Raw genomic sequence first — 24,919 nt, 5'->3', positions numbered from 1 at the left:
TTGGAGTCTCCAGTCCTGTAAATATAAACGAGGATCTGCACGCTTCTGAAGCATGATAAAGCATTGTCTTAAATATTTTTTTTTATTGTAGCAACATGTTTATTATGGTCATTAAGTTTACTAGATTATTCTACAATATAATGCTATATAAGAATTACACACAAAACCGGAGGATATGACTCCGTTTTGTATATGTTTTGAATAATCAACTCTGGTTTGGGAATACTTCTTTATTTGAATGACTTCAGTTTGATTAGAATCTGATAGAACAAACAAAACAACACCAAGAACATGACTTTTATGCCATTCCAAATTCTGTGGCCTGCAATATCCCACTGCACATGTGGTTGCAGAACTCCTCATAACTTCTGTGCACTGGTAGGCGGAGGACTACATCACATGTATTGGCTTCAGGGAATTTGCGGTCAGTATGCATAAATTCAATTATTGGCTGGTTTTTGAACCCCAGTGGGGGCAACTCCTCCAGCCCAGAAGTAAAAGCAAGAACCTCCTGCAGAGTGAGGCATTTACTTTGCTCCACTTGCATTTCTCCACCTGTGGAAAATAATATAATCATCATAAATAAAAAAATATTTGAAACTAGGTTTTGGCTATATAGCTTTGTTATATACTACTGACATCATACCTTCCACATCTATCAAAAAGTCACGGAACCAAGCATATGTTCTTATTTCAGTGTGCCTGTGATTGCTTCCCTCCTCTGCGAAGAGTGGGCTGAATATGTCAATAAGGTCCTTGGCAGTCAGCAGGTCCTCTTTGGCCAGGAACAGATACCTGATATGTATCGGATTAGCCTTCATTGCAGCATGCAACCCTAGACAGCCCAGACCATCCACAAACCTAGTATGTAACAATGAGTTCATTTTGTTAATTTCACACACACATTAGCAACTAATGAATACGTTTGGTAACACTTTATAATAAGTTTCCTTAAAAATCCATAACAAACATTTATATAATGCTTAACAGATATTTAGTTAATGTATATTCACATAGCTAGAAATATATGCTTTTTAATGTTTACCAACATCATTTTTATGTCATTAAACTTTCAGTTAATATGATTGTGTACTCTGTAAACCATCTGTCAAACAATAATGATTTAGAGCTTCATTAATAAATAGTTAACAAACATAATGCTTAACGGATCATTAATTAATTCTTACAAATGTCATTAAACTTTCAAATCTACTAATTATTTTGAACAGAAATTACACAATCATTAAAAGCTTATTTGTTAATGTACATTTGAATGCTACCAAATGTCCTTAAACTTAAGTTCATATAACCTGTGTTTTTTTTTTTTTTTCAAATGTTGTGGGTAAAAAAGTAGCTACATTTGTCTTTAAGCATTTTACAATAATTAATGTTAGTATAATCATTAACTCATAATCAGTCTGTAAAAGTCATATAACTGATATCTTGGTTTGTTTGCTGTGATTTCTACTATTTTCATACTATTTTCTACTATCTTAATTTGTTCATGTTTTTTTTTCTTCTTAAATGAATTACGGTAAATTAGTACTTTTATTAGCAGTCATCTTGATGGCAAAATGTGTCCCAAATATGAAATTCTTCACTCAACTGTTCCATTGCAGCATTAAGTCGCCCCTCCAGGTAGAACTTTGCTGCACACTGGACGACTGTCTCCCTGTCTTCCAGAGTCCGACACTGGATGTTTAAAGACCCAAGGAGAGAAAGGCTGTTTGAAGCCTCTTCTAAAGCCTCCCTGGTCTCCTCGATGGTTATGGCATCTTGGATCTAAAAAAATAGTTTATGTTTAGTAACATATCAACTTCTACTTTGGCAGAAACACTGTATTATCCAGGACTTGGCATCAGCATTAACAAATAAACGTGCCTTCTGCAGCTGGCTCCTGAACATCTCATCAACAATTTCTGTCAGGTCCACATCTTCTGTAGCCTCACCCACAACCAGACTGAACAGTCGTGGTGCAAAGAAGTGGGGTGCTACACCACCATGAATCAGGCAGATACTGATCATTTTCCCAAGCAATTTGTAATCCCCTTTTGAGATGGCTGAAAAAGTTTCAAACAGACATTTGTATTCACATTTGTCAAAATTTGTCTCAAAGTTCAATGCAAAGAGAGACATTGTCTTTTACAGAATTTGATATGTAAGGCCTACAACAAATGGCTGGTAGGTACTACAGTGAGCTACTTCCTGAGTTGGTGGCATCACAAGTCCTAAAATTTATATAAACCCTGCCCCTGGGAACAGAGTGTCCAACAGGATATTAATGTAGTTTGAGGCTTTATTAATGCCTACATCTTCCCCAACCCTAAACCTAACTGTACAATATTAAAAATACAATGTTGGTAGCAAGATCTGATAGTTATGCATTATTTGTTAGAACACTGGATTCTATCAAAAACTTATCCTGAAAGATGGAGCAGTTCCCACTTTAAGAGCAGCTGTTGTTTTTGGGCCACAACCTGTATTTTTTATTCTTTGTTGATGTTTTTCATTAATAGCTTCTAATGTTAATTTTATGTTGTTGCAAAGATGTCAACAATGGGCAGTCCTGTTAAGCTCCACTACCCAGCTAGCTAAATGCTTCAACAGACTGGATTTAGGAGAAGGGAAACAGCTGTGTAGAATAAAGGCAAAATAATCTTTTTTGTTGTTGTTTTTGAAACGAAGAATGAACATGTAAACACAATCAAGCCTAAAAAACTTAGTGGGTTGACCACCCCTTTAACATATTTTCCAACACGGGTTGGACCCTTGAATAAATATAAATATAACAAAATGCTTACCATGACTATCCAGGGCCAGTAATTTTGAATGATCTGGCCCTTCAAATAGGCACCTGTTCTGTATATCCTTCATTAGGAGTCGACAAAATTCCCTTGTTGGGCCACCATCATCCACTGCCCCTTCTGAGTTATTGCCAAGATCCATAAACACGACTCCCAGTGGCTTATATGGGTCGAACAGGCGTCTAGTGAATGCACGTTTTGCAGATCCATAAATGTCATCTCTGCATGCATTAATCATATTAGACGTGTGTCGATCCTCCAAATTAAGTTTGTTGGTGAGCTCCGTGAGTATCTCTATAGCACGTTGCCTGAAAGAGAACAAGTGGAGTACAAAAATAGTTAAGAAATTAATCAGATATAACATTTTTGAGAAGACCACATGTCCACCAATGCATTTTTTCCCCAAGTCTAGTGTATTTTTTCAGTTGTTTTCAAAGGGGAGTTGAGTATTTTTGTGTGCGCTCTGCAAGTTTTTTTTCTTATCACCCAGAGTTGAAGAATGTTCGACTTTGGGTAAAATGCAGCGCTCAATGCTTTCACTTTTTAATTAGCCGTCCAATCACAGTGGAGGATGGGCGGGACTAATGCCACACAACCAATCTTTACATCCTTCTTGGTCAGCAACAGACCACAAGAAGTACAACAATGGAACAAAATTTTAAACAAGGACCAGAGCAAGTATTTACATTTTATATTCAGAATTAAAATATATGCAAAATCAGATACTAGGTACACTTACGTGGATTTTCCGTATAAAAAAAAAAACGCTGTACCACAGAATCACTCTCAAGTGCTCAAAGCTAGGAATTTTCATCAGAGCACCTGGCATTTTCAGTTGGCTAAAAATGCTTTGGTGGACACACAGTCTAAGGTTGTAAGGAATCACAAGAAGAAAATGAAATGAGTAGAAAGTGGGTGTTTACTTGGTGTTTACTGATGAGTCTATTTGGCCAATGTGTTCCTCCTCTGGCCATTCATCAATGTTGGATTCAGGATTTGGAGAGTTGAAAAGGATTTGCTGTATATAATTCAGACAGTGAATTATTTCAGTAATTTTCAATGAACATACCATATTTTCCGGACTATAATTCACACTTTTTTTCAAAGTTTTGCTGGTCCTGTGACTTATAGTCAGATGCAACTTATTTATAAAAATTAATTTGACATGAACCAAGATAAAACATTACCGTCTACAGCTGCGAGAGGGCGCTCTATGCTGCTCAGTGCTCCTGTAGACAGGACTAGGTGCGTTTACATGGACACTTTTTGCTTCCATCGGATTGAATTCATTCTGATTGACGAATCCGAACGTAGTGTTTACATGAACGGTAAATAAAGTGATCGGGTTGATGTGCGCGTTTATATGTCAGAAACTTCTGATCGCATTTACTTTTTTGACATGCGCACACTGCATGAATATACAGAGTTTCCTGCAGCTGTTTTAAAAAGCACACATTATATTTATCTACTTCGGGTCCTAATTAGGTGACGACCAGCACATGAACTGTAGTGCTGCTAAATTTTACTTTAACAAAAAAAAAAAAAGAAGTACAAGGCCCTCTTCGCGCACTCAAAACTAGTCGTCTGTTGAGTCTTAAACGAGGACTGGTGGTACATGGTCCTGTTCCACATCACATACGCTGAGTGAAAGGGGAGATTTATAATGACAGGACACTAATTGATGATATTTTATTCACCAGGAAGAACACCTCGTTCCACACGTCATATGTCATTACGCTATTTCTACGTCACTGCGCAGTACTTTCCAGTTTCGGTTTTAAATCCGATCAAGTGTTTACATGTCTTCTCGCTCGGATTACAAAAGGGATTATCCACCCCTTACAATCCGATCAAAATTTTAGTTGGATCGAGCCAATTCAATCCGATTGACGTGTTTACATGTGACATTTTTTTTCTGATTGTGCTACGAGTCCTATTACGATCGGATTAGAAGGGTCCATGTAAACGCAGCTACTGAAAACATAGAGAGCCCTCTCACAGCCAGTGGTTCTTGGTTCTAAATAAATGCGACTTAAAGTCCACTGAATCAATTTGAGGTAAACTGAGTGTGATGTCAAAAAGTCATAAAGGTCCATTATTACCTTTTAAAGCAAGACTGTTTTGTAAGCTACGGTTACACATAACTGACAGTATTAGCACCCCACACAACCAAAATAAGACAGTAATAAGTTTTTACAACACAAGGAAACAACACTTAAATAAATAACATACTTCCACCTCATCTCCTTCCAACCACTGAACAAATAATGTGCAAGGTGTAGTCAAGTTATGTTCTTCAAGAGTTCCAGTCATAGTGCTTGATAGCCGTGTGCCTGCACTTGGCATGCTCAACCAGAATATTTCACTGGCCGAGTTGTCATTGCCAGCGTAATCCATAAGGATCTATTTAAACACACACACACACAAAAACAGAATAAAAAACAGATACCAGGAAAAACATGCACACTTGTAGCCTATACAGAGGTTCATGTACAGTATCAATCAATCAATCACCTTTATTTATATAGTGCTTTAAACAAAATACATTGCGCCAAAGCACTGAACAACATTCATTTGGAAAACAGTGTCTCAATAATGCAAAATGATAGTTAAAGGCAGTTCATCATTGAATTCATTGATGTCATCTCTGTTCAGATGAAATAGTGTCTATTTGAGTACTAGTCAAAAGTTTGGACACTCTTTCCCAATTTCTTGGATGGGAAACTGTGTCCAAACTTTTGTCTGGTGCTGTACTGGAAAATAGCTCAACTTAATTAACCGCCGGTATCGAGTCCCACGTAGGAGATGGAAGGATATAAAACTGGAGCGACTATAGTGAAGGACGAGAGAGGACCAGGCCTGGGACATTATTTTATGTGTTTGCTTTTTATTTGTGCGCGTCAGTCGCCGTGAGGGGCTGACGCACTGTTTTGTGTTTATTTTTGAATATTAAAGTGATTTTTGATTGTGCGCCGGTTCCCGCCTCCTTCTTCCCGATGATTACAAAGATCCTATCGTTACAACAACATTTTGGTAAATTTGAACCAACTGAGGAATAACATGCTTGATATAACCTAACATCTCAAGATGAGAGTAGAGTAGGAAATACCTGCAATGACTGTGTAGGTAGGAACCGCCTCGACTTCATGGAACCATCACAGTATTTGAGCTGGATTCTGAAGCCATCTGAAGGTTCAGGACACAGGCGACTGCGTCTTTCCATTAAGGCCTTATGGAAACAAGACAACAAAGCTTTGGTAATTATCAAAGAAGTACAGATGAGATTTATACAGTCCCACAAATCTATCAATGGGTGGGAGAATGAGAGATTTGCTTGTGTACCTATCTGGACTGAGAATAGATGTGTGCTTGAGGTGGGATTTACAAAAACATGAGTAAATTAACTAACAGGTCGAATGTATCATTATTTTAAGTAGGGGGGTGAAATATATATTTGTGGCGGGGGAGGCGTGGTTCAGCGAGGTCTGCGACGGGAGAGCGAGTGAAGAGACGAGCGGTGGTAAGTGGTTCGAGTGAGAAACAAGTAACACCTGTTTAATAAGTAATAAAATCTTCCTCGAGCCTCAGTACCCCGACCCTGGTCTCCTTCCTTCATACACGCAGAAAACGTGAACCTGATTACAATATAGTCTGTGATAGTAGTGTAATTTGTTTTTACATTCTGGAGTATATTGCAAAAAAACATACAAAACACAAAACAAATTCTTTCACCGCATGATTCAGTCTATTAAAATCTGATTAAAATACACTTAGAATGATCACAAAATTCAAGATATAATTTCATATAGTTAATCTGAAGAATGCATTTTTTTCCCTCTGAAAATTGGCAAATGTGATATTAGTCTTATGCAACAGTTCAATAAACAAGAAGTTAATTAAGAGACTTATATATTAGACACCACATTTCTTGTTTTCACGCTATTTCAAAAAAATAAAAATTTATTCCAAACAAAGCCACATTAATATTTTGCATCTCTGAGCAACTTTATGGTGTCCCGTTCCTGAATGAATCAACCATTTAAATGATTCGGTTCAATCTATCACAAATCTGGTCTAGGAACTTTCGTTAACTCACCCCCAGGGGTCACCCTTTCACTACATGGACTCTTGCACCACACTAACTGTTGCATTTCACCCCGGACTCCAGTTCTCATCACCCATTGCACTACTTACACACACACAGCTGAAGGCACTGATTGTACAAAGCTGTAACCAATCACACATTCACTATATAAGACTCACTGAGATCACTTTCAAACTGCAGAGTATTATATTCACTTATCGCTGGTTGTGAAAACTATGTTATGGAGCCTGCTTTACGTTTTTTAGCTTAATCTTGCCTTGTCTGTTTCCTCGTGTTCTGATTATTGCCATAGACAGTAAAAGAAATGGACACAGCGACCCCATTGGAACTTGAGACAATTGAAGCCCATTTTTAGCTATTTTTAGCACTTCCGTTCCACGTGCAGATTCAAACGAAGCTTGATGACGTCAGCAACCTGTCTGACAGATGTAAATCTTCTAAGTGGCTGTGCGTGCAAACTGCCATCGTTAATCTTGCAGAGATGGCGAGCTTGAGCGGGGAGTTCTTTCCATTAAATAAATAATGGACAAATGGAGTCTTTAAACGCATCAGATGTAAAGTTATGCAAATGAATGGGAGTCAATGAGAATGCTAACGCAAGTGAAGTTCTGCTACAAGATGGCGGCACGCGGCCGACTTCAACTTCCGGTCGACTTCCTTGCCGCCTGATTATTGCCTGTGTACTTTGGATTACCTCTCTTACATGCCATTTTGCAATCTTAAAGACTTGCTGCCACCTACTGGTGCTTTAATTTCTAATTTCACATTAAAGCTATCTTTTCAGTTTTAAAACCATTTCAAATATCAGTATTTAACATTTTGTTGAAATATCAAAACATTACAGATGCATAAATTATAGCAGTTAACTGCAGTTATGTCCTGCATTAAAGTGTGTAAACAGATCTAGATGCAGATTCTGTGTTTTCTCTGCATTGCAAGGATGAATTTTGTAGATACTGATTTAATTTGCTTGCTTAACAGCCCAAATGTTTTACTATTCTAACTGACTGTAAGAATTTGATTGAAGATAATGCACACTTTTAGTGATAAAATGGCTTTATAAAGGTAAATATGCCTATTTAAGGGAAAAATCAATTTAAACTTATTGGAAAAGATACATTTCTATCACTGCTGTGAACCACCAAACAGAATATGATTTATGTCAAATACTTTAGGAGTCAGCTGGCCAACGTAGTCCGATTCCAGCACAATAATGCACTCAGCAAAATATAATCTTATTATTGTTACTGATAAAATCCCAGAAATTACTGAGATACAAGTTTGTTAATATAGCACATCCCAAATTGGAATACTTATGAGCAGAAACTAAAGATGTTCAGTAAATTGTGCTTGCCTTGCTTTCTATAACATTTACATAAGTTTGGTCTTGGAAAAGTCCAGCTAACTGTAAAAATGTACTTACATTCAGTCTCCTCTCTTCCATCAACTGTGCAGCTTCCTCGCTACGCTCCAAAGACAATCTCTGCGCTTCCTAATAACAGAAAAGTGTATTACTTACATTTTATGACATTTACACCCCAATTTACAGGCCAACTATGAACATAAAATGGCATGGTGTCAATCCAGTAAATATAACCTCTTTAGTATGTCCCTTGCCTAAAAGTTAAGTTAAACTGAAAAGTAGTAAAAAAAAAAAGTGACTGTCTAAGAAAAACAAATGGATTTGCATTGTTTTGGACTTGCCCTCTCCTGGTCCCTTTGCTGGTCTCTGTTGAGGGCCTCCAGGTATTCTATGTCCTGGCTTCTCCTTAGTGTCCGTGTCTGTTCTATAGTCTTTATACGAAAACACACAAATTATGTGGCAACATAGACTTAGACACAGAATTAAGCACAAATGTACTATTTTAGCACTGGATATATCCTAAGCAAACTATAAATTAAACTGATTGCATATATAACATTTTTCATTTATTGGATGCAACTCACTTCCACTCTCCGTTCAAAAGATGGCACCTCTGGATTTTGCCCTCTAGCCTCTGCCAGTCGTGTTTCCTCAATTGAGGGAAAATACATAAAATCACAAAGGCATACACATTTCATTAAAAATAGATTTTTGAACACCTGAGAAAACAAGTAACCTGTTAAACCAAAAGATTTTATCCTCATCCAGCCTCTTTTGTGACTTGGAGGCTAATTATCATTGACTTCTTTGCAATCAGGAATTCAACATTTGTAATTATAAATAGTGACAATTCATCCAAAGTTCAACTTACCTCCACAAACACACAGTCTGAATCCTCACAACTGACATCATTATACACCTGACTTGACAATCTGCTTGAGCCATTTCTAGTTTGCTGTGCAGTGCTTAAGGGTATCCTTCCTGGTGACAGGTACACTGGTCTTTCTTCTGTGGGGGGCACATGGCTGTTGTCAGGTAACAGAGAGTCTGACTGTCTTTGTCTGGTAAAGGGAGTGGAATTTGGCGTTACAGGTAAGGGTGCCTGGTTGTGCACAGTAAAAGTAGGTTGGTCCTCAGCCTGTGTGTATAAATGACAGGTTAGTAAAACTGTTTAATGATCTATAAATCCATCAATGTTTCAAAAACTGAGTATTCATATGGAGTAGATCAATAAATCAAAAAAAGGTAGCAATAGATAATTCTGGTTCTATACAAAATGGGTTACCTTGATTCTGACGTAAACCGCAGACCTATTCAATTCAAGGCACTCTTTTATGTCACGTGGTGTGATGCCATGCAAATTCAGGATGATGATGTTATGATGGGCATCCATCCGACAAAGCTCGAATGTTCTATCACCAAGCATTGGGAAAACACGCCTTATTTCACTGACAAACTCCTCCTCTGTCTGGTCCAAAGGCACATACAGATTTACAATACCCTGGCTCTCTGCAATTAAAACAAAGAAAAATAAAAATCCAAGTCCAAATCCTGTGTCCAAAAACCTATGGCCAAATCAAACACTCGTTGAAAAAATACTATAGGGGTGCAACCAATGATTATTTTGATAATGAATTAATCTAACCTACATAACTATTATTAGAACAATTACTCGACTACTCGCTAGTTATTTCACTGATTATTCAGGTTTTTAAGTATTATTCTGCGTTACAATTACGTAGAATATTTAGTTAAAAAATTCAGCTTTTGAAAATTTCAGTTATATTTCTATTGTACAGTACTAGCTAAACGTAATTTTAACTAAACTTAATTAATAAATAGTGACCAAAGATTCTACATCGTTTTAACCTCCAACTGTTGAAAACTTATTATTTCGATCCACTCAATATATACCTCGAGCAACTTGACGATTTGTCCCCTCTTCAATGAATCCCAAGCGTACCCTTATCGTACGCGCGGCGGGGTTGGGCCTCCTCCTTCTCCTCCTTGTAGGTCTTGGATTTGTCTCATTTCTGAATTCTCGCAACCTACAAGTAAAACGTTACACTAATTTGGACATGTGGTTTTAGAATATCAATAACGTTAATAGATTAACCCTTCAATTATGCTCACGTGACTGAAGATTTCTTTAAGCTACAAGTGTCTTGCCAAAAAAGTTATCGGTTCAAACGATAATGTCCGCGGGAGCGCGCGCAGGATGTTCAATAACAATTTAAATTTATGGCTGGGTTATACAAAAAATTAATTAACTGTCGTGCAAGTATTCTTATAACTACACACTGTTTTATAGTAGCCTCAATAAAATACCTTTCAATAAGACTGCCTTCTTGATCCTCGTTTGCCAGACTTGCTTGTCCTATTAACCTATCAAAATTAGCATTTATCTGTGATCGTAAACTTATGAGACGTGATCTGTACCTCTGATCTGACATGTTCTTTCTCTTGTATAACAAGTTGAAGGCTGATCTTTCTCCACTATGACTTAAGTATGTAGCTAGATATGTGCTCTATGCAGACCACGTTTTCCCATGATACTGTTTGTCATGGCAGGATTTCCCAGACTTACGCAAACCATTTCGCGCGTAATTATATCGTTATTATTGGATGATATTATTCCTATTTAAAAACATAATATTCATTACTTTAATAATGTATTTAACAACGTAAAACGTTAATCCAAAGATTACAAATGCATTAATTAAATATTTGCAAATTAATTAAATCTTTATAAACTAATGATCACAACTAAACTAAAATCACACCTTATATGATGGACACTTAGGCGAGTTTAAATGCATATTAATACATTTGTTTGATATTTTACTGTTTGTCGTTTTAATTATTGTATGAACAATTCACTGCCAAATAATATGCCAGATAACTGAATAACAAAAACTCAATTACCCTTTAATAAGGACCTCCATACAACATTCAGGGACACATTTACAAATAGGCTAATGTGCAATGCAGTCAACATCACACAAACACAAGCTAAACTTATGTACCTGTACTGTCAAAATGGCCAAGTAGCTTACAATAACTTAGACCAATACATAAAACTTACCAGAACTACTAAAAAAAAATGTCACAAAGCTATAATATTAACAGTCTATGGATGAACCACAGACTGCAGGAACATAATTGTCATTTGAAGAAGGTCAACAGCCATGCCATCCCTGGAGACACCCAGAGGATCCACCAAGCATTGGAGTTGATGAACATCATCTTCATTTAGATTGAACAGACTTTCAGGGACATTAATGTCCTCTCTCCATAGAGGATCGGCATTATGGTGCTCAGGTGTGTCCATTTCTTGTGCCATTGCTGGTTCTGGCCCCTGTGGTAGAACATCACCCTGAAGTTGTGGGGCATTGACAGGTCCTTCAAATACATCCTGAATGGCTCTTAAGGGCCTGTTCTGCAACCGCAGGCATGCTCGGACAAACAGCTGTATTGGAGTACTAAATCCCTCAGTGCGCAGGCCATGATTATTCCAACGACGGCGGAAACTTCTGAGATCCCTGTTTATTCTCGGGAGATACACATACTGCAAAGCCCACATGTGCAGTTCATTTGCAGGATCAAGGATCCCCTCAGACTCCAGAAATGTAAAGAGGCTATGGTACACATTGATCATGCCAGACCAAAGATCACCCCAAAACCTCTCGATTCTTTGATTGTGTGTACTCTGACCTCTTAAAACACTCCTGGTGCCCATTCCATGGAAGACATTCATGAAGAGACAAACATCAACGTTCTCACCACCATAATCACAACGCACTTGTGATGGCACACCATACTGGGTGACTGCTGTGCTGAAATGTTGCAGGACTGTACTGCTGCGATTGTTGTTGGATGCAACAAGGAAAACCACAAGCCGACTGTAGCCATCAATCGATCCATGAATCACAATCCGCCACCTTTGAAAGCAAAGTATTTTTTGAAATTACCATGCAGCTCTTTCTGTAGTTTAATATGAATATGAAGGAATATTTCATACGTAGCTGATAAAGTCATTATAATGAAAATCCTTGAAAACAATGTCTTACTACGATACTATATAATATAGATTACGAAAATTGTCTAGTATTTGTCTAGCTTGATGAATGACTCAATATATTTACCACAATTACTAGTCAAAAAAACTGTAAACATGACGGTTGGATGAATACCAAGTAAATTACCATATAAATAGGTTTTAAATAATTGTAAGTTTATTTTTTTGCAGATGTTAAGAAAATTAATCATTACCTTATGAGCTTGTGATAACCGTCTAGGTGCCAGAGAGAGTTTGGGCCAGCTACGCGATATGTTCTGCGCTGTAGTCTTTGTGATGTAGCTCTCAAAACAGCTGCATCTGGATTGGTTCGAAGCATACTCGCCCTCACCCTCCTCCTCTGTACAAGCACATCTGCTGAGCTTAACTGAGCCCTCACAGATTCAGGTCCAATTAGATCATTTTGACCGACAGCATCAATGACCATGCTGTCAAGCTCCTGATCCGTAATCTGTGCATAGCGTCTTGAACGGTTGAGATGAAAGATTCTGTTTAAAGGGAGGATTTGGACAAAGCAGTTACTTAATATTGTTAACCATTTAATTTTGTTCCATTATTTTATTTAACAAATATCTTACAAAGTCTTACCCCAAATTCGGATATTTCTTTAGTTATCTAGGGGATTTACTTTATTTTTTTGCAGTTACAAAAGTGTTTGCCAATAATAGCCGTGGGGATTTACTTCCAAGTCTACAATCCTCTAGGCCAATTCAAACAGAGCGTTCTGATGAGGGGGGTTAAAAACTGGACAGAAAATAGTAAATTACTTCTAAATTATGGTGTTTTTGATGCAAAATTCTTGATAACATTATTAGACCGCAGATAACAGTACAAAATAATAAAAAGGCTATTCATGACTCCTTTAGGCTCCAAAAATATCCATGTGTCCACTCTATAGTTTCCTGACAGCCACTTGTTGTGATGAAAACATGTGACAACTTGACTTTAATTTAAGAAATTTGGAAGCCATGACTTCTGTTTTAACCCCTGTGCTAACATGAACATTTACAGTAATTTTATGCCATGCACAAATGTGTATTAAACATTTGAGATTCGCTAAACCTTGCCTTAGTCGCCGTCTCACAGTGGATTGTGACACACCAAGGATTTCAGCAATTTGCCTTGAAGTAAATCCAGACCCCACCAGAAGTTCTAGTTGTGCCCTGGTTATATCATAGGATGGGGGACCTTTGCCATCATGAATAAATGGTACTTGATACCCACTTACACGTTCTGGAAGTATAGAAAAAACAGATAGCATTTTCTATAAAGTGTTCATAGGAACTCGCACGCATGCTACATGGTCATACCATAAATGGACTGGCAAATAATTTCTGCCCATTAACAATCTGACAGGCTAACTGGAGAAGCTTTTTGATTTCAGGTTCAAAAAATATATATTTCCACATGATGGGCTCTTTTAATAGGGTACAAATTTCACCCATCCCAAGTACATTGCTTTATTTAAACTGAGGTGTGCAAGAAATGTGGTTTTATTACCAAAGTTCGGGAGGAGCACGATTAGATAATCATCCAATTTGGCACAGGTGCATCTTGTTTAGCTAATCATCTTAACTAGCACACAAGCCTGTATATATATCCAGTCTTCCTACCTCCTGTCCCACAACAGTTTTTCGGCATCCCTCCTCCACCCCAACTCCTCACTTCTAATCTATTTATCCCAAATTAGGGATAGAGGGAGTTATTTGGGTTCGGGCTATGCTCCGGGCCCGGACCCCTCCCCCAGGACAGCATGCCAAAATACGCCTACTATTCGCCTTCAGATTAGATGTAAGGGTGAACTCGTGAATGGTAAATATAAATATTATCAATGACATCAAACAACCTTGATTACTGGCCTGGTCTCGCAGGACCTGAATGAATGCTGAGAGAAGGCCGATGAGTTCTTGCAAAGAAGTAGTCCCAAATGGTATCCCGCGTAAACTGAGCAACACCGTTTCCAATCTACAAGCACATAACAAAAGAATGAAAAAATGTTCAAGAGACAAAAATATAGATTAAGTTCACACCTGGTCTGGTCTGGATGGCCGTTGGTCAGGAAAATGCATACAGTATGGGAACGTTAAAACAAACTTTAAATAACTAACATTATATAATGCGGTTCATTAGTTAATATATATATATATATATATATATATATATATATATATATATATATATATATATATATATCTCAAAAGATCATTAATGTAAATTGAAATGCTTACAAATGTCATTAAACTTTCGTACAATTCATAGAAACATGTAATCATGCTTTTTTTAATCTTCAAATAATTTTGACAGATAGTTTACAATGATTAAAAACTTTATTAATAAATCATTAACAAACATATAATGCTTAACGGATCATTAGTTAATGTTTACAAATGTTATTAAATGTTCAATGCATTTTAAAAGTCTACAAATGATTTTAACAAAAAATTATGTTTGTTTGTAATATTGTTGTGTAGACACTATTTGTACATCTTAAATCATTTATTAATTATTTGTTAATGTCTTTGCAGTACCTTATCTAAAGTGGAAACTATTCATCAGTTGTAAAGGTTTATAAACATTTACTCATCATTAGTAGCTACCTTTATGAGCAGCCATTTTGATGGCAAAACCTTCCCAAAATGACTGGAATTCACCCTATTTTCACATATTTACGAAACATGTATTAATCATTTGTTCATGTTTTTGCAGTACCCAATCTTAAATTGAGACTATTCATCATACTAGTTTTTTAGTACCATTTTTGGCACTGGACTTTTAGATACTGTAACTATGTTTGTGTAAGGGTGATTAGTTAAGTTTGGCTAAATGCTTGGCAAAGGCATAACAAATTGTAATTTGGGTGCAAAACATGTTTCAACCCTTATATTAGTATGTTAGTTTGTATTATTAAACAGGATAGTCCTTGAATCATAGCTACATCAAACAGGAGGTAAAAAAATATTTTCAAGAAAATAAATTTATGATTTATTAAAGCAATAAAATATAAACATATTTAATTGTGTTCCCTTATCAAATTGACCTGTACACTGCTGACCCCTTAGCCAACCTTAAACCACCAAACTTGTCCCTAACCTTACCGTATCACTTTTAAACCGCAGAAAAAGTGTTGCACACTAACAAAAGCTTTTAAACATTGAATTAACATCTGTTAAAATCCTTTTTAGATTTTCAACATGTGCATGATCATATGAATTAGAAGTTTAATATCATTTGTAAGCATTTTAAATTACATGAAATGTTAATTATTAGGTAACGTTTAATACAGTTATTAGTAAACATTAACAAGCACATTATCTCATATTTATTGATATATATATATATATATATATATATATATATATATATATATATATATATTACCTAATGATCTGTTAAACATTATATAATGTTTGTTAATGATTTATTAAAGTTATTATAAAGTGTTACCCTGGTGGTGAATGAAAATCAGTGATTAACCTACCTTATAATTGTGGCTTCCATAATATCGAGGTCCGGGTTTAACATTGAAAAAATTTGACGACAGCTGTCGTTAAAAGTTATCCTGCACTGTACAAGAATTCTACGAGCCATTTTGGTCATCTAGGTGCTACATGGTGCTACAGAGGTAGATAGCAGCTAAAATCAACAACATTCATGTAAACTGTACCACAGCACTGATCTATAATAAAGAGTGAATCAGACCCATTTCTTCAATAAAGCTTAACAACATACAATTAAAATGTGTCCCTTAAACGACATAACATCAGTCTATACGACCGAGTGGAAAAAAAGAAAAACATATGTTTGCGGAAGCCATGCCTTACCGTAATAGCCCATATATAGCGGACAAAGCATTACAGACTCCTGCCCTGTGAAGTGAGCACACGTTTTAGACGTGCCATTTTGAAAACACTGTGAGAGCGCACGTTCCTTTCGCCTGTTTGGATACTTCAAAAGACGTTTGCACCGCCAGTTTGGTTGACCTGTTTACACGTTCAAAACGTGCGTTTTGTCCGACTCAAAACGCACGTCTTGGACGCCGATTTATATTATGATAAACGCACGTCAAAAACGCGCGTCTTTGGTGACTCCAAAGCGCACGCAAAGAACGCGCGTTTTTACATCCGATCACACGTCGAGGACGCGCGTTTTGATACCCCCAAACGCGCGTTACTGACGCGCGTTTTCTGCAAACCCAAAGCGCACGCTTAGAACGCGCGTTATCATGGCAAATTGCACGTCGAGGACGCGCGTTTTACTGTAAAATCGCACGCTTTTGACGTGTCTGTGTGCAATCAGACGCTCGAGCAGGCGTTTATGACCACTTTGGCTTTCCATAGACACACACACACACACACACACACACACACACACACGGTGTCCAAACAACATCAAGGTCTTTATAAACTGTTTCAGCACTTACTCAGATTGACAAGATTGCAGTTTGAAGTTTAGGAATTAGTTTTATTAATTTTTTTAAATATTTATGTCAGTTTTAATAATTTTAGCATTTCAACTTTTTTGAAAAAAAAAAAAAGCTTTAATTCAATTACAGAAAACTGTTTTTAGAAGTTTCAGTCTTAGTTAACAACAATGACACATAGTTGGTTGCTTTGGGAATGAATTATTAGTTAGGAATAAAAGTTTAACTGTGTGTGCTTATTTTACATATTTATTTTTTTAAATAAAATGTAAAAATTATATATGTTTTGTACGAGTTTCTGTCTTCTGCTGAATGCTAAAAAGATGATGCTTTAAACACCAAACGGTTGATGGTACCCATTCACTTCCATAGTATTTCTTCCTGTAGCACAGAAGTCAATGGGTGCCGTCAACGGTTCGCTCTCAAAAAATCATCTTCTTTAGTGTTCAACAGAAAAAAAAAACACTTGTTCAGGCTGAGGAAGAGTAAACGATCGCAGGATTTGATTGTTTGATTCCTCTCACACAAACAATACAGTTATATGAGTGTTAATCTAAACTGTGTTTGAATATGAAGCACTTTGTGTGTGAAGACATTTGTCAATCAACCAATCAGCTGTCACTCGATTTCAGAGCCGCTAACTAGAATAAGATCACAGCTACTTTTAATTTCAGTATAAATATGGAGTTGAACACAAGGCTTGATGAACTAATACTTTGATAAAGATAAAGCATATTTATAATCATCAAGGCTCCTGCAGACGTATGTTTTAGGAAGATTGTTCAGGGTTTATTTTTTTACTTTTCTTTTACCTGCCACCTTTCGACTCGGACACAAACACAAGATATTTTAATTTGATGAAGGTCATGGTGTTCTTCTTCAAAATATATTCTCTTAATAGTTCATTCTATTCCTCGCCCCTTTGGCAGATATCTTTGCTTGTGTTAAGAGAATGAATGTTATTCTGCAGTGTCTGGCTCACTCCACTCTCGGATAGTTCTGCCGTCTTTGCTGATCTCCATCCGAACACAGCGTTGACCTTCTTCACCAGCTCCTGACCGCCATCTCTGATCCTGCGTGCGATCTCAGAGATGTGTGTGTGTGTGTGTGTGTGTGCAGACCTGCGGAGACCCGGCTCTGACACACACATCCATCTGCAGATCTATATACGCTCCAGACAGCACCACGTCTCCGCTCTCCTTCACCTAGAGCCAGAACAGATCAGCGCTAAACACACACTGAAGGACTAAACACACACACCGAACGCTTCGTCACCTTGCACTGGATGTGAATCCTGTTCCCTTCCTTCCACATCTCCGTCTGCAGAGATTGTCCCGGATACACCGGCTTCACGAAACGCACATGAAGCACAGATCAGGGTTATTAACAGAAATTCATTAATTAGATGATGTGCAATCAATTTGGACGGAGAATAAACATCACTATTATTGTGATAAATGAGAAAAGCATTGAATAGACATTACAGAAAGAATTTTTACAAATAAATTTTTATATTAACCTTTGCATAAATAATACAAATTATAATATTGAAATGATACTTTAAATATGAAACTGCGCCAGTAGGTGGCCGCGAGTGAGTCATTAAATCACTCAGAAATTATTCCGTAATGAAGGAGTCACTGAATCACTGACTGATTCGTTCAAAGCTGTAGATTAATTCAGTAATGAATCACCGCTGTGTGGTTCTCAGCTGTGAAACAGTGCTGCTGGTGTGAAATTGCTAAACTAAACCATACTTTGGGAGTTCGTAGCGGGTTCGCGAATCATTTGAGTCAGTTCGGGAGTTCAAAGCGGGATCTCGAATCATTTGAGTCAGTTCGTGAGTTCGTAGCGGGATCGCGAATCATTTGAGTCATTTCGAGAGTTCGTAGCGCGTTCGCGAATCATTTTAGTCATTTCGAGAGTTCGTAGGGGGATCGCGAATCATTTGAGTCATTTCGAGAGTTCGTAGCGGGATCGCGAATCATTTGAGTCATTTCGAGAGTTCGTAGCGGGATCGCGAATCATTTGAGTCATTTCGAGAGTTCGTAGCGGGATCGCGAATCATTTGAGTCATTTCGAGAGTTCGTAGCGGGATCGCGAATCATTTGAGTCATTTCGAGAGTTCGTAGCGGTTAGGGAACATCCAGGTGGACACACACACACACACACACACACACACACACACACACACGGTGTCCAAACAACATCAAGGTCTTTATAAACTGTTACAGCACTTATTCAGATTGACAAGATTGCAGTTTGAAGTTTAGGAATTAGTTTTATTAATTTTTTTTAATATTTATGTCAGTTTTAATAATTTTAGCATTTCAACTTTTTTGAAAAAAAAAAGAAGCTTTAATTCAATTACAGAAAACTGTTTTTAGTAGTTTCAGTCTTAGTTAACAACAATGACACATAGTTGGTTGCTTTGGGAATGAATTATTAGTTAGGAATAAAAGTTTAACTGTGTGTGCTTATTTTACATATTTATTTTTTTAAATAAAATGTAAAAATTATATATGTTTTGTACGAGTTTCTGTCTTCTGCTGAATGCTAAAAAGATGATGCTTTAAACACCAAACGGTTGATGGTACCCATTCACTTCCATAGTATTTCTTCCTGTAGCACAGAAGTCAATGGGTGCCGTCAACGGTTCGCTCTCAAAAAAACATCTTCTTTAGTGTTCAACAGAAAAAAAAAAACACTTGTTCAGGCTGAGGAAGAGTAAACGATCGCATGATTGATTGTTTGATTCCTCTCACACAAACAATACAGTTATATGAGTGTTAATCTAAACTGTGTTTGAATATGAAGCACTTTGTGTGTGAAGACATTTGTCAATCAACCAATCAGCTGTCACTCGATTTCAGAGCCGCTAACTAGAATAAGATCACAGCTACTTTTAATTTCAGTATAAATATGGAGTTGAACACAAGGCTTGATGAACTAATACTTTGATAAAGATAAAGCATATTTATAATCATCAAGGCTCCTGCAGACGTATGTTTTAGGAAGATTGTTCAGGGTTTATTTTTTTACTTTTCTTTTACCTGCCACCTTTCGACTCGGACACAAACACAAGATATTTTAATTTGATGAAGGTCATGGTGTTCTTCTTCAAAATATATTCTCTTAATAGTTCATTCTATTCCTCGCCCCTTTGGCAGATATCTTTGCTTGTGTTAAGAGAATGAATGTTATTCTGCAGTGTCTGGCTCACTCCACTCTCGGATAGTTCTGCCGTCTTTGCTGATCTCCATCCGAACACAGCGTTGACCTTCTTCACCAGCTCCTGACCGCCATCTCTGATCCTGCGTGCGATCTCAGAGATGTGTGTGTGTGTGTGTGTGTGTGTGTGCAGACCTGCGGAGACCCAGCTCTGACACACACATCCATCTGCAGATCTATATACGCTCCAGACAGCACCACGTCTCCGCTCTCCTTCACCTAGAGCCAGAACAGATCAGCGCTAAACACACACTGAAGGACTAAACACACACACCGAACGCTTCGTCACCTTGCACTGGATGTGAATCCTGTTCCCTTCCTTCCACATCTCCGTCTGCAGAGATTGTCCCGGATACACCAGCTTCACGAAACGCACATGAAGCACAGATCAGGGTTATTAACAGAAATTCATTAATTAGATGATGTGCAATCAATTTGGACGGAGAATAAACATCACTATTATTGTGATAAATGAGAAAAGCATTGAATAGACATTACAGAAAGAATTTTTACAAATACATTTTTATATTAACCTTTGCATAAATAATACAAATTATAAATAATATTGAAATGATACTTTAAATATGAAACTGCGCCAGTAGGTGGCCGCGAGTGAGTCATTAAATCACTCAGAAATTATTCTGTAATGAAGGAGTCACTGAATCACTGACTGATTCGTTCAAAGCTGTAGATTCATTCAGTAATGAATCACAGCTGTGTGTTTCTCAGCTGTGAAACAGTGCTGCTGGTGTGAAATTGCTAAACTAAACCATACTTTGGGAGTTCGTAGCGGGTTCGCAAATCATTTGAGTCAGTTCGGGAGTTCAAAGCGGGATCGCGAATCATTTGAGTCAGTTCGAGAGTTCGTAGCGGGATCGCGAATCATTTGAGTCATTTCGAGAGTTCGTAGCGGGATCGCGAATCATTTGAGTCATTTCGAGAGTTCGTAGCGGGAGCGCGAATCATTTGAGTCATTTCGAGAGTTCGTAGCGGGATCGCGAATCATTTGAGTCATTTCGAGAGTTCGTAGCGGGATCGCGAATCATTTGAGTCATTTCGAGAGTTCGTAGCGGGATCGCGAATCATTTGAGTCATTTCGAGAGTTCGTAGCGGGATCGCGAATCATTTGAGTCATTTCGAGAGTTCATAGCGGTTAGGGAACATCCAGGTGGACACACACACACACACACACACACACACACGGTGTCCAAACAACATCAAGGTCTTTATAAACTGTTACAGCACTTACTCAGATTGACAAGATTGCAGTTTGAAGTTTAGGAATTAGTTTTATTAATTTTTTTAAATGTTTATGTCAGTTTTAATAATTTTAGCATTTCAACTTTTTTGAAAAAAAAAAGAAGCTTTAATTCAATTACAGAAAACTGTTATTAGTAGTTTCAGTCTTAGTTAACAACAATGACACATAGTTGGTTGCTTTGGGAATGAATTACTAGTTAGGAATAAAAGTTTAACTGTGTGTGCTTATTTTACATATTTATTTTTTTAAATAAAATGTAAAAATTAGATATGTTTTGTACGAGTTTCTGTCTTCTGCTGAATGCTAAAAAGATGATGCTTTAAACACCAAACGGTTGATGGTACCCATTCACTTCCATAGTATTTCTTCCTGTAGCACAGAAGTCAATGGGTGCCGTCAACGGTTCGCTGTCAAAAAAACATCTTCTTTAGTGTTCAACAGAAAAAAAAAACACTTGTTCAGGCTGAGGAAGAGTAAACGATCGCATGATTTAATTGTTTGATTCCTCTCACACAAACAATACAGTTATATGAGTGTTAATCTAAACTGTGTTTGAATATGAAGCACTTTGTGTGTGAAGACATTTGTCAATCAACCAATCAGCTGTCACTCGATTTCAGAGCCGCTAACTAGAATAAGATCACAGCTACTTTTAATTTCAGTATAAATATGGAGTTGAACACAAGGCTTGATGAACTAATACTTTGATAAAGATAAAGCATATTTATAATCATCAAGGCTCCTGCAGACGTATGTTTTAGGAAGATTGTCCAGGGTTTATTTTTTACTCTTTTCTTTTACCTGCCACCGTTCGACTCGGACACAAACACAAGATATTTTAATTTGATGAAGGTCATGCTGTTCTTCTTCAAAATATATTCTCTTAATAGTTCATTCTATTCCTCGCCCCTTTGGCAGATATCTTTGCTTGTGTTAAGAGAATGAATGTTATTCTGCAGTGTCTGGCTCACTCCACTCTCGGATAGTTCTGCCGTCTTTGCTGATCTCCATCCGAACACAGCGTTGACCTTCTTCACCAGCTCCTGACCGCCATCTCTGATCCTGCGTGCGATCTCAGAGATGTGTGTGTGTGTGTGTGTGTGTGTGTGCAGACCTGCGGAGACTCGGCTCTGACACACACATCCATCTGCAGATCTATATACGCTCCAGACAGCACCACGTCTCCGCTCTCCTTCACCTAGAGCCAGAACAGATCAGCGCTAAACACACACTGAAGGACTAAACACACACACCGAACGCTTCGTCACCTTGCACTGGATGTGAATCCTGTTCCCTTCCTTCCACATCTCCGTCTGCAGAGACTGTCCCGGATACACCGGCTTCACGAAACGCACCTGAAGCACAGATCAGGGTTATTAACAGAAATTAATTAATTAGATGATGTGCAATCAATTTGGACGGAGAATAAACATCACTATTATTTTGATAAATGAGAAAAGCATTGAATAGACATTACAGAAAGAATTTTTACAAATACATTTTTATATTAACCTTTGCATAAATAATACAAATTATAAATAATATTGAAATGATACTTTAAATATGAAACTGCGCCAGTAGGTGGCCGCGAGTGAGTCATTAAATCACTCAGAAATTATTCCGTAATGAAGGAGTCACTGAATCACTGACTGATTCGTTCAAAGCTGTAGATTAATTCAGTAATGAATCACCGCTGTGTGTTTCTCAGCTGTGAAACAGTGCTGCTGGTGTGAAATTGCTAAACTAAACCATACTTTGGGAGTTCGTAGCGGGTTCGCAAATCATTTGAGTCAGTTCGGGAGTTCAAAGCGGGATGGCGAATCATTTGAGTCATTTCGAGAGTTCGTAGCGGGATCGCGAATCATTTGAGTCAGTTCGAGAGTTCGTAGCGGGATCGCGAATCATTTGAGTCATTTCGAGAGTTCGTAGCGGGATCGCGAATCATTTGAGTCATTTCGAGAGTTCGTAGCGGGAGCGCGAATCATTTGAGTCATTTCGAGAGTTCGTAGCGGGATCGCGAATCATTTGAGTCATTTCGAGAGTTCGTAGCGGGATCGCGAATCATTTGAGTCATTTCGAGATTTCTTAGCGGGAGCGCGAATCATTTGAGTCATTTCGAGAGTTCGTAGCGGGAGCGCGAATCATTTGAGTCATTTCGAGAGTTCGTAGCGGGATCGCGAATCATTTGAGTCATTTCGAGAGTTCATAGCGGTTAGGGAACATCCAGGTGGACACACACACACACACACACACACACACACACACACGGTGTCCAAACAACATCAAGGTCTTTATAAACTGTTACAGCACTTACTCAGATTGACAAGATTGCGGTTTGAAGTTAAGGAATTAGTTTTATTAATTAAGTTGGCTTGAGAAAGCCAACTTACTGATATTCTATTTAAACTTATTATGTTGGCTTGGCAACAAGCCAACATACTGTTATGCTATTTAAACTTCTTCTTTTTCTTATTATTATTTTTCTGACAGAAATTCTGTACGCTACTCCTCCTAGGGCTTTAAAGCCACAAGCCCCAAACTCGGCAGAAACCTGCGGGATAGAGCGGTGGTGTGTGCTATATCTTTTCAGAGTGATCAGACTTAAAGTTTTTTTTTTATTAATTTTTAAATGTCAAAATTCATTACCCATAGACTTACATTGTCTGAGAAAAATTGCGCCCCTACAGTTGCAATGACATTTAGGGGCGGAGTCGGGTTTCGTTTCACTTTTAAACTGGTTAAAAATACTGCTGCTCAGCCCAGGCTGTCTACACGGAGCCGAGAACTAGCGAATTCATTCTTATTTAAGACCTTTTAAAAACGCGATTACACTCAATCCACACGTTAGAACACACCAAGAGCTAAATTCAGATGTTTCTGAACTGTTTAAAGTAATAACATTATATATTCGCGGCAGCCAACTGCTCGCGAGCTGGCGATGTATTTCTCTGAACACTTGAAGTCCACAGAGAATTTACAGCCTTTCGCATTAAAACACTGCAGCGAAACGGCACAAAACAATTAGAATAATATATTATATGGTTTTAAAGTAGTTTTGGCCACTGTCACGCTGGTCTTAGCTGGTTTCTAACTGAATCATCATGCTGAACGTCACAGATGAGCTCGCGATGTATTTGTCTGAACACTTGAAGTACACATTTACAGCCTTTCACATTAAAACACTGCAGCGAAACGGCACAAAACAATTAGAAGAATATATTACACATATGAAAATGAGTGTTTATATGTGCTTGTGAGATTTCTCTGTCAGGCTTAACGTCGCAGCAATTGCTCAGCGTTGCATAACATGGTAAAGCAGGGAGCTACACTGAGACCAAAAGGGTCGCATGCATCACTGATTATTTTTGTACCTACTTATGTGTTATGCTATGATTTAATATGACCATTTATTAAAACAGAAATGTGTATTTTAAGAATACGTTTTATAACGTGCTCCGAGCATTCAACACATCAAGTTGGCTTCAGCCCCGCGCTGCGGGAAAGCTGAACTGAGCAGCTGATGGCGCGTGTGCACGAGAGAGAGCCGCGCGTATCGCGGACAGGGACAGCAACACTGAACAGAGCTGTCGTTCAGGACGTTCACTTCCTCCTGGACCTGAACGAACAAATTCAAATCGCAGTTTAAATAAACAGAAA

General features: G+C 37.8%; 1 protein-coding gene across 1 annotated transcript; it reads right to left on the bottom strand.

Moving 5' to 3' along the window:
• Positions 1-223: 223 nt before the first annotated feature.
• LOC127935207 (uncharacterized) lies at positions 224-12,834 on the bottom strand. Its single transcript, XM_052532887.1, has 16 exons — positions 12,545-12,834; positions 11,358-12,213; positions 10,187-10,320; positions 9,558-9,781; positions 9,144-9,410; positions 8,857-8,922; positions 8,610-8,703; positions 8,333-8,397; positions 5,914-6,033; positions 5,037-5,207; positions 3,728-3,822; positions 2,802-3,112; positions 1,882-2,060; positions 1,607-1,782; positions 647-861; positions 224-555 (listed from the first exon to the last, which is right to left on the bottom strand). The coding sequence occupies exons 4-16, from the start codon at positions 9,696-9,698 to the stop codon at positions 299-301; spliced, it is 2,157 nt and encodes a 718-aa protein (XP_052388847.1). The 5' UTR covers positions 9,699-9,781; positions 10,187-10,320; positions 11,358-12,213; positions 12,545-12,834; the 3' UTR covers positions 224-298.
• Between the last annotated feature and the right edge of the window lie 12,085 nt (positions 12,835-24,919).

Source organism: Carassius gibelio, chromosome A19, assembly GCF_023724105.1.
Source record: "Carassius gibelio isolate Cgi1373 ecotype wild population from Czech Republic chromosome A19, carGib1.2-hapl.c, whole genome shotgun sequence".
Lineage (NCBI taxonomy): Eukaryota > Metazoa > Chordata > Actinopteri > Cypriniformes > Cyprinidae > Carassius > Carassius gibelio.
Note: the sequence above shows the minus strand (reverse complement) of the source record. Positions and strands in the feature narration are given on the sequence as shown.

Coding starts and splice junctions, on each gene's coding strand:
- LOC127935207 (XM_052532887.1), bottom strand. CDS start 9,698: ATGCTTGGTGATAGAACATTCGAGCTTTGTCGGATGGATGCCCATCAT. Junction 8,398..8,609: donor AAGGGACCAGGAGAGGGCAA/GTCCAAAACAAT, acceptor GTTATTAGGAAG/CGCAGAGATTGTCTTTGGAG. Junction 5,208..5,913: donor TACCTACACAGTCATTGCAG/GTATTTCCTACT, acceptor GTGTTTAAATAG/ATCCTTATGGATTACGCTGG.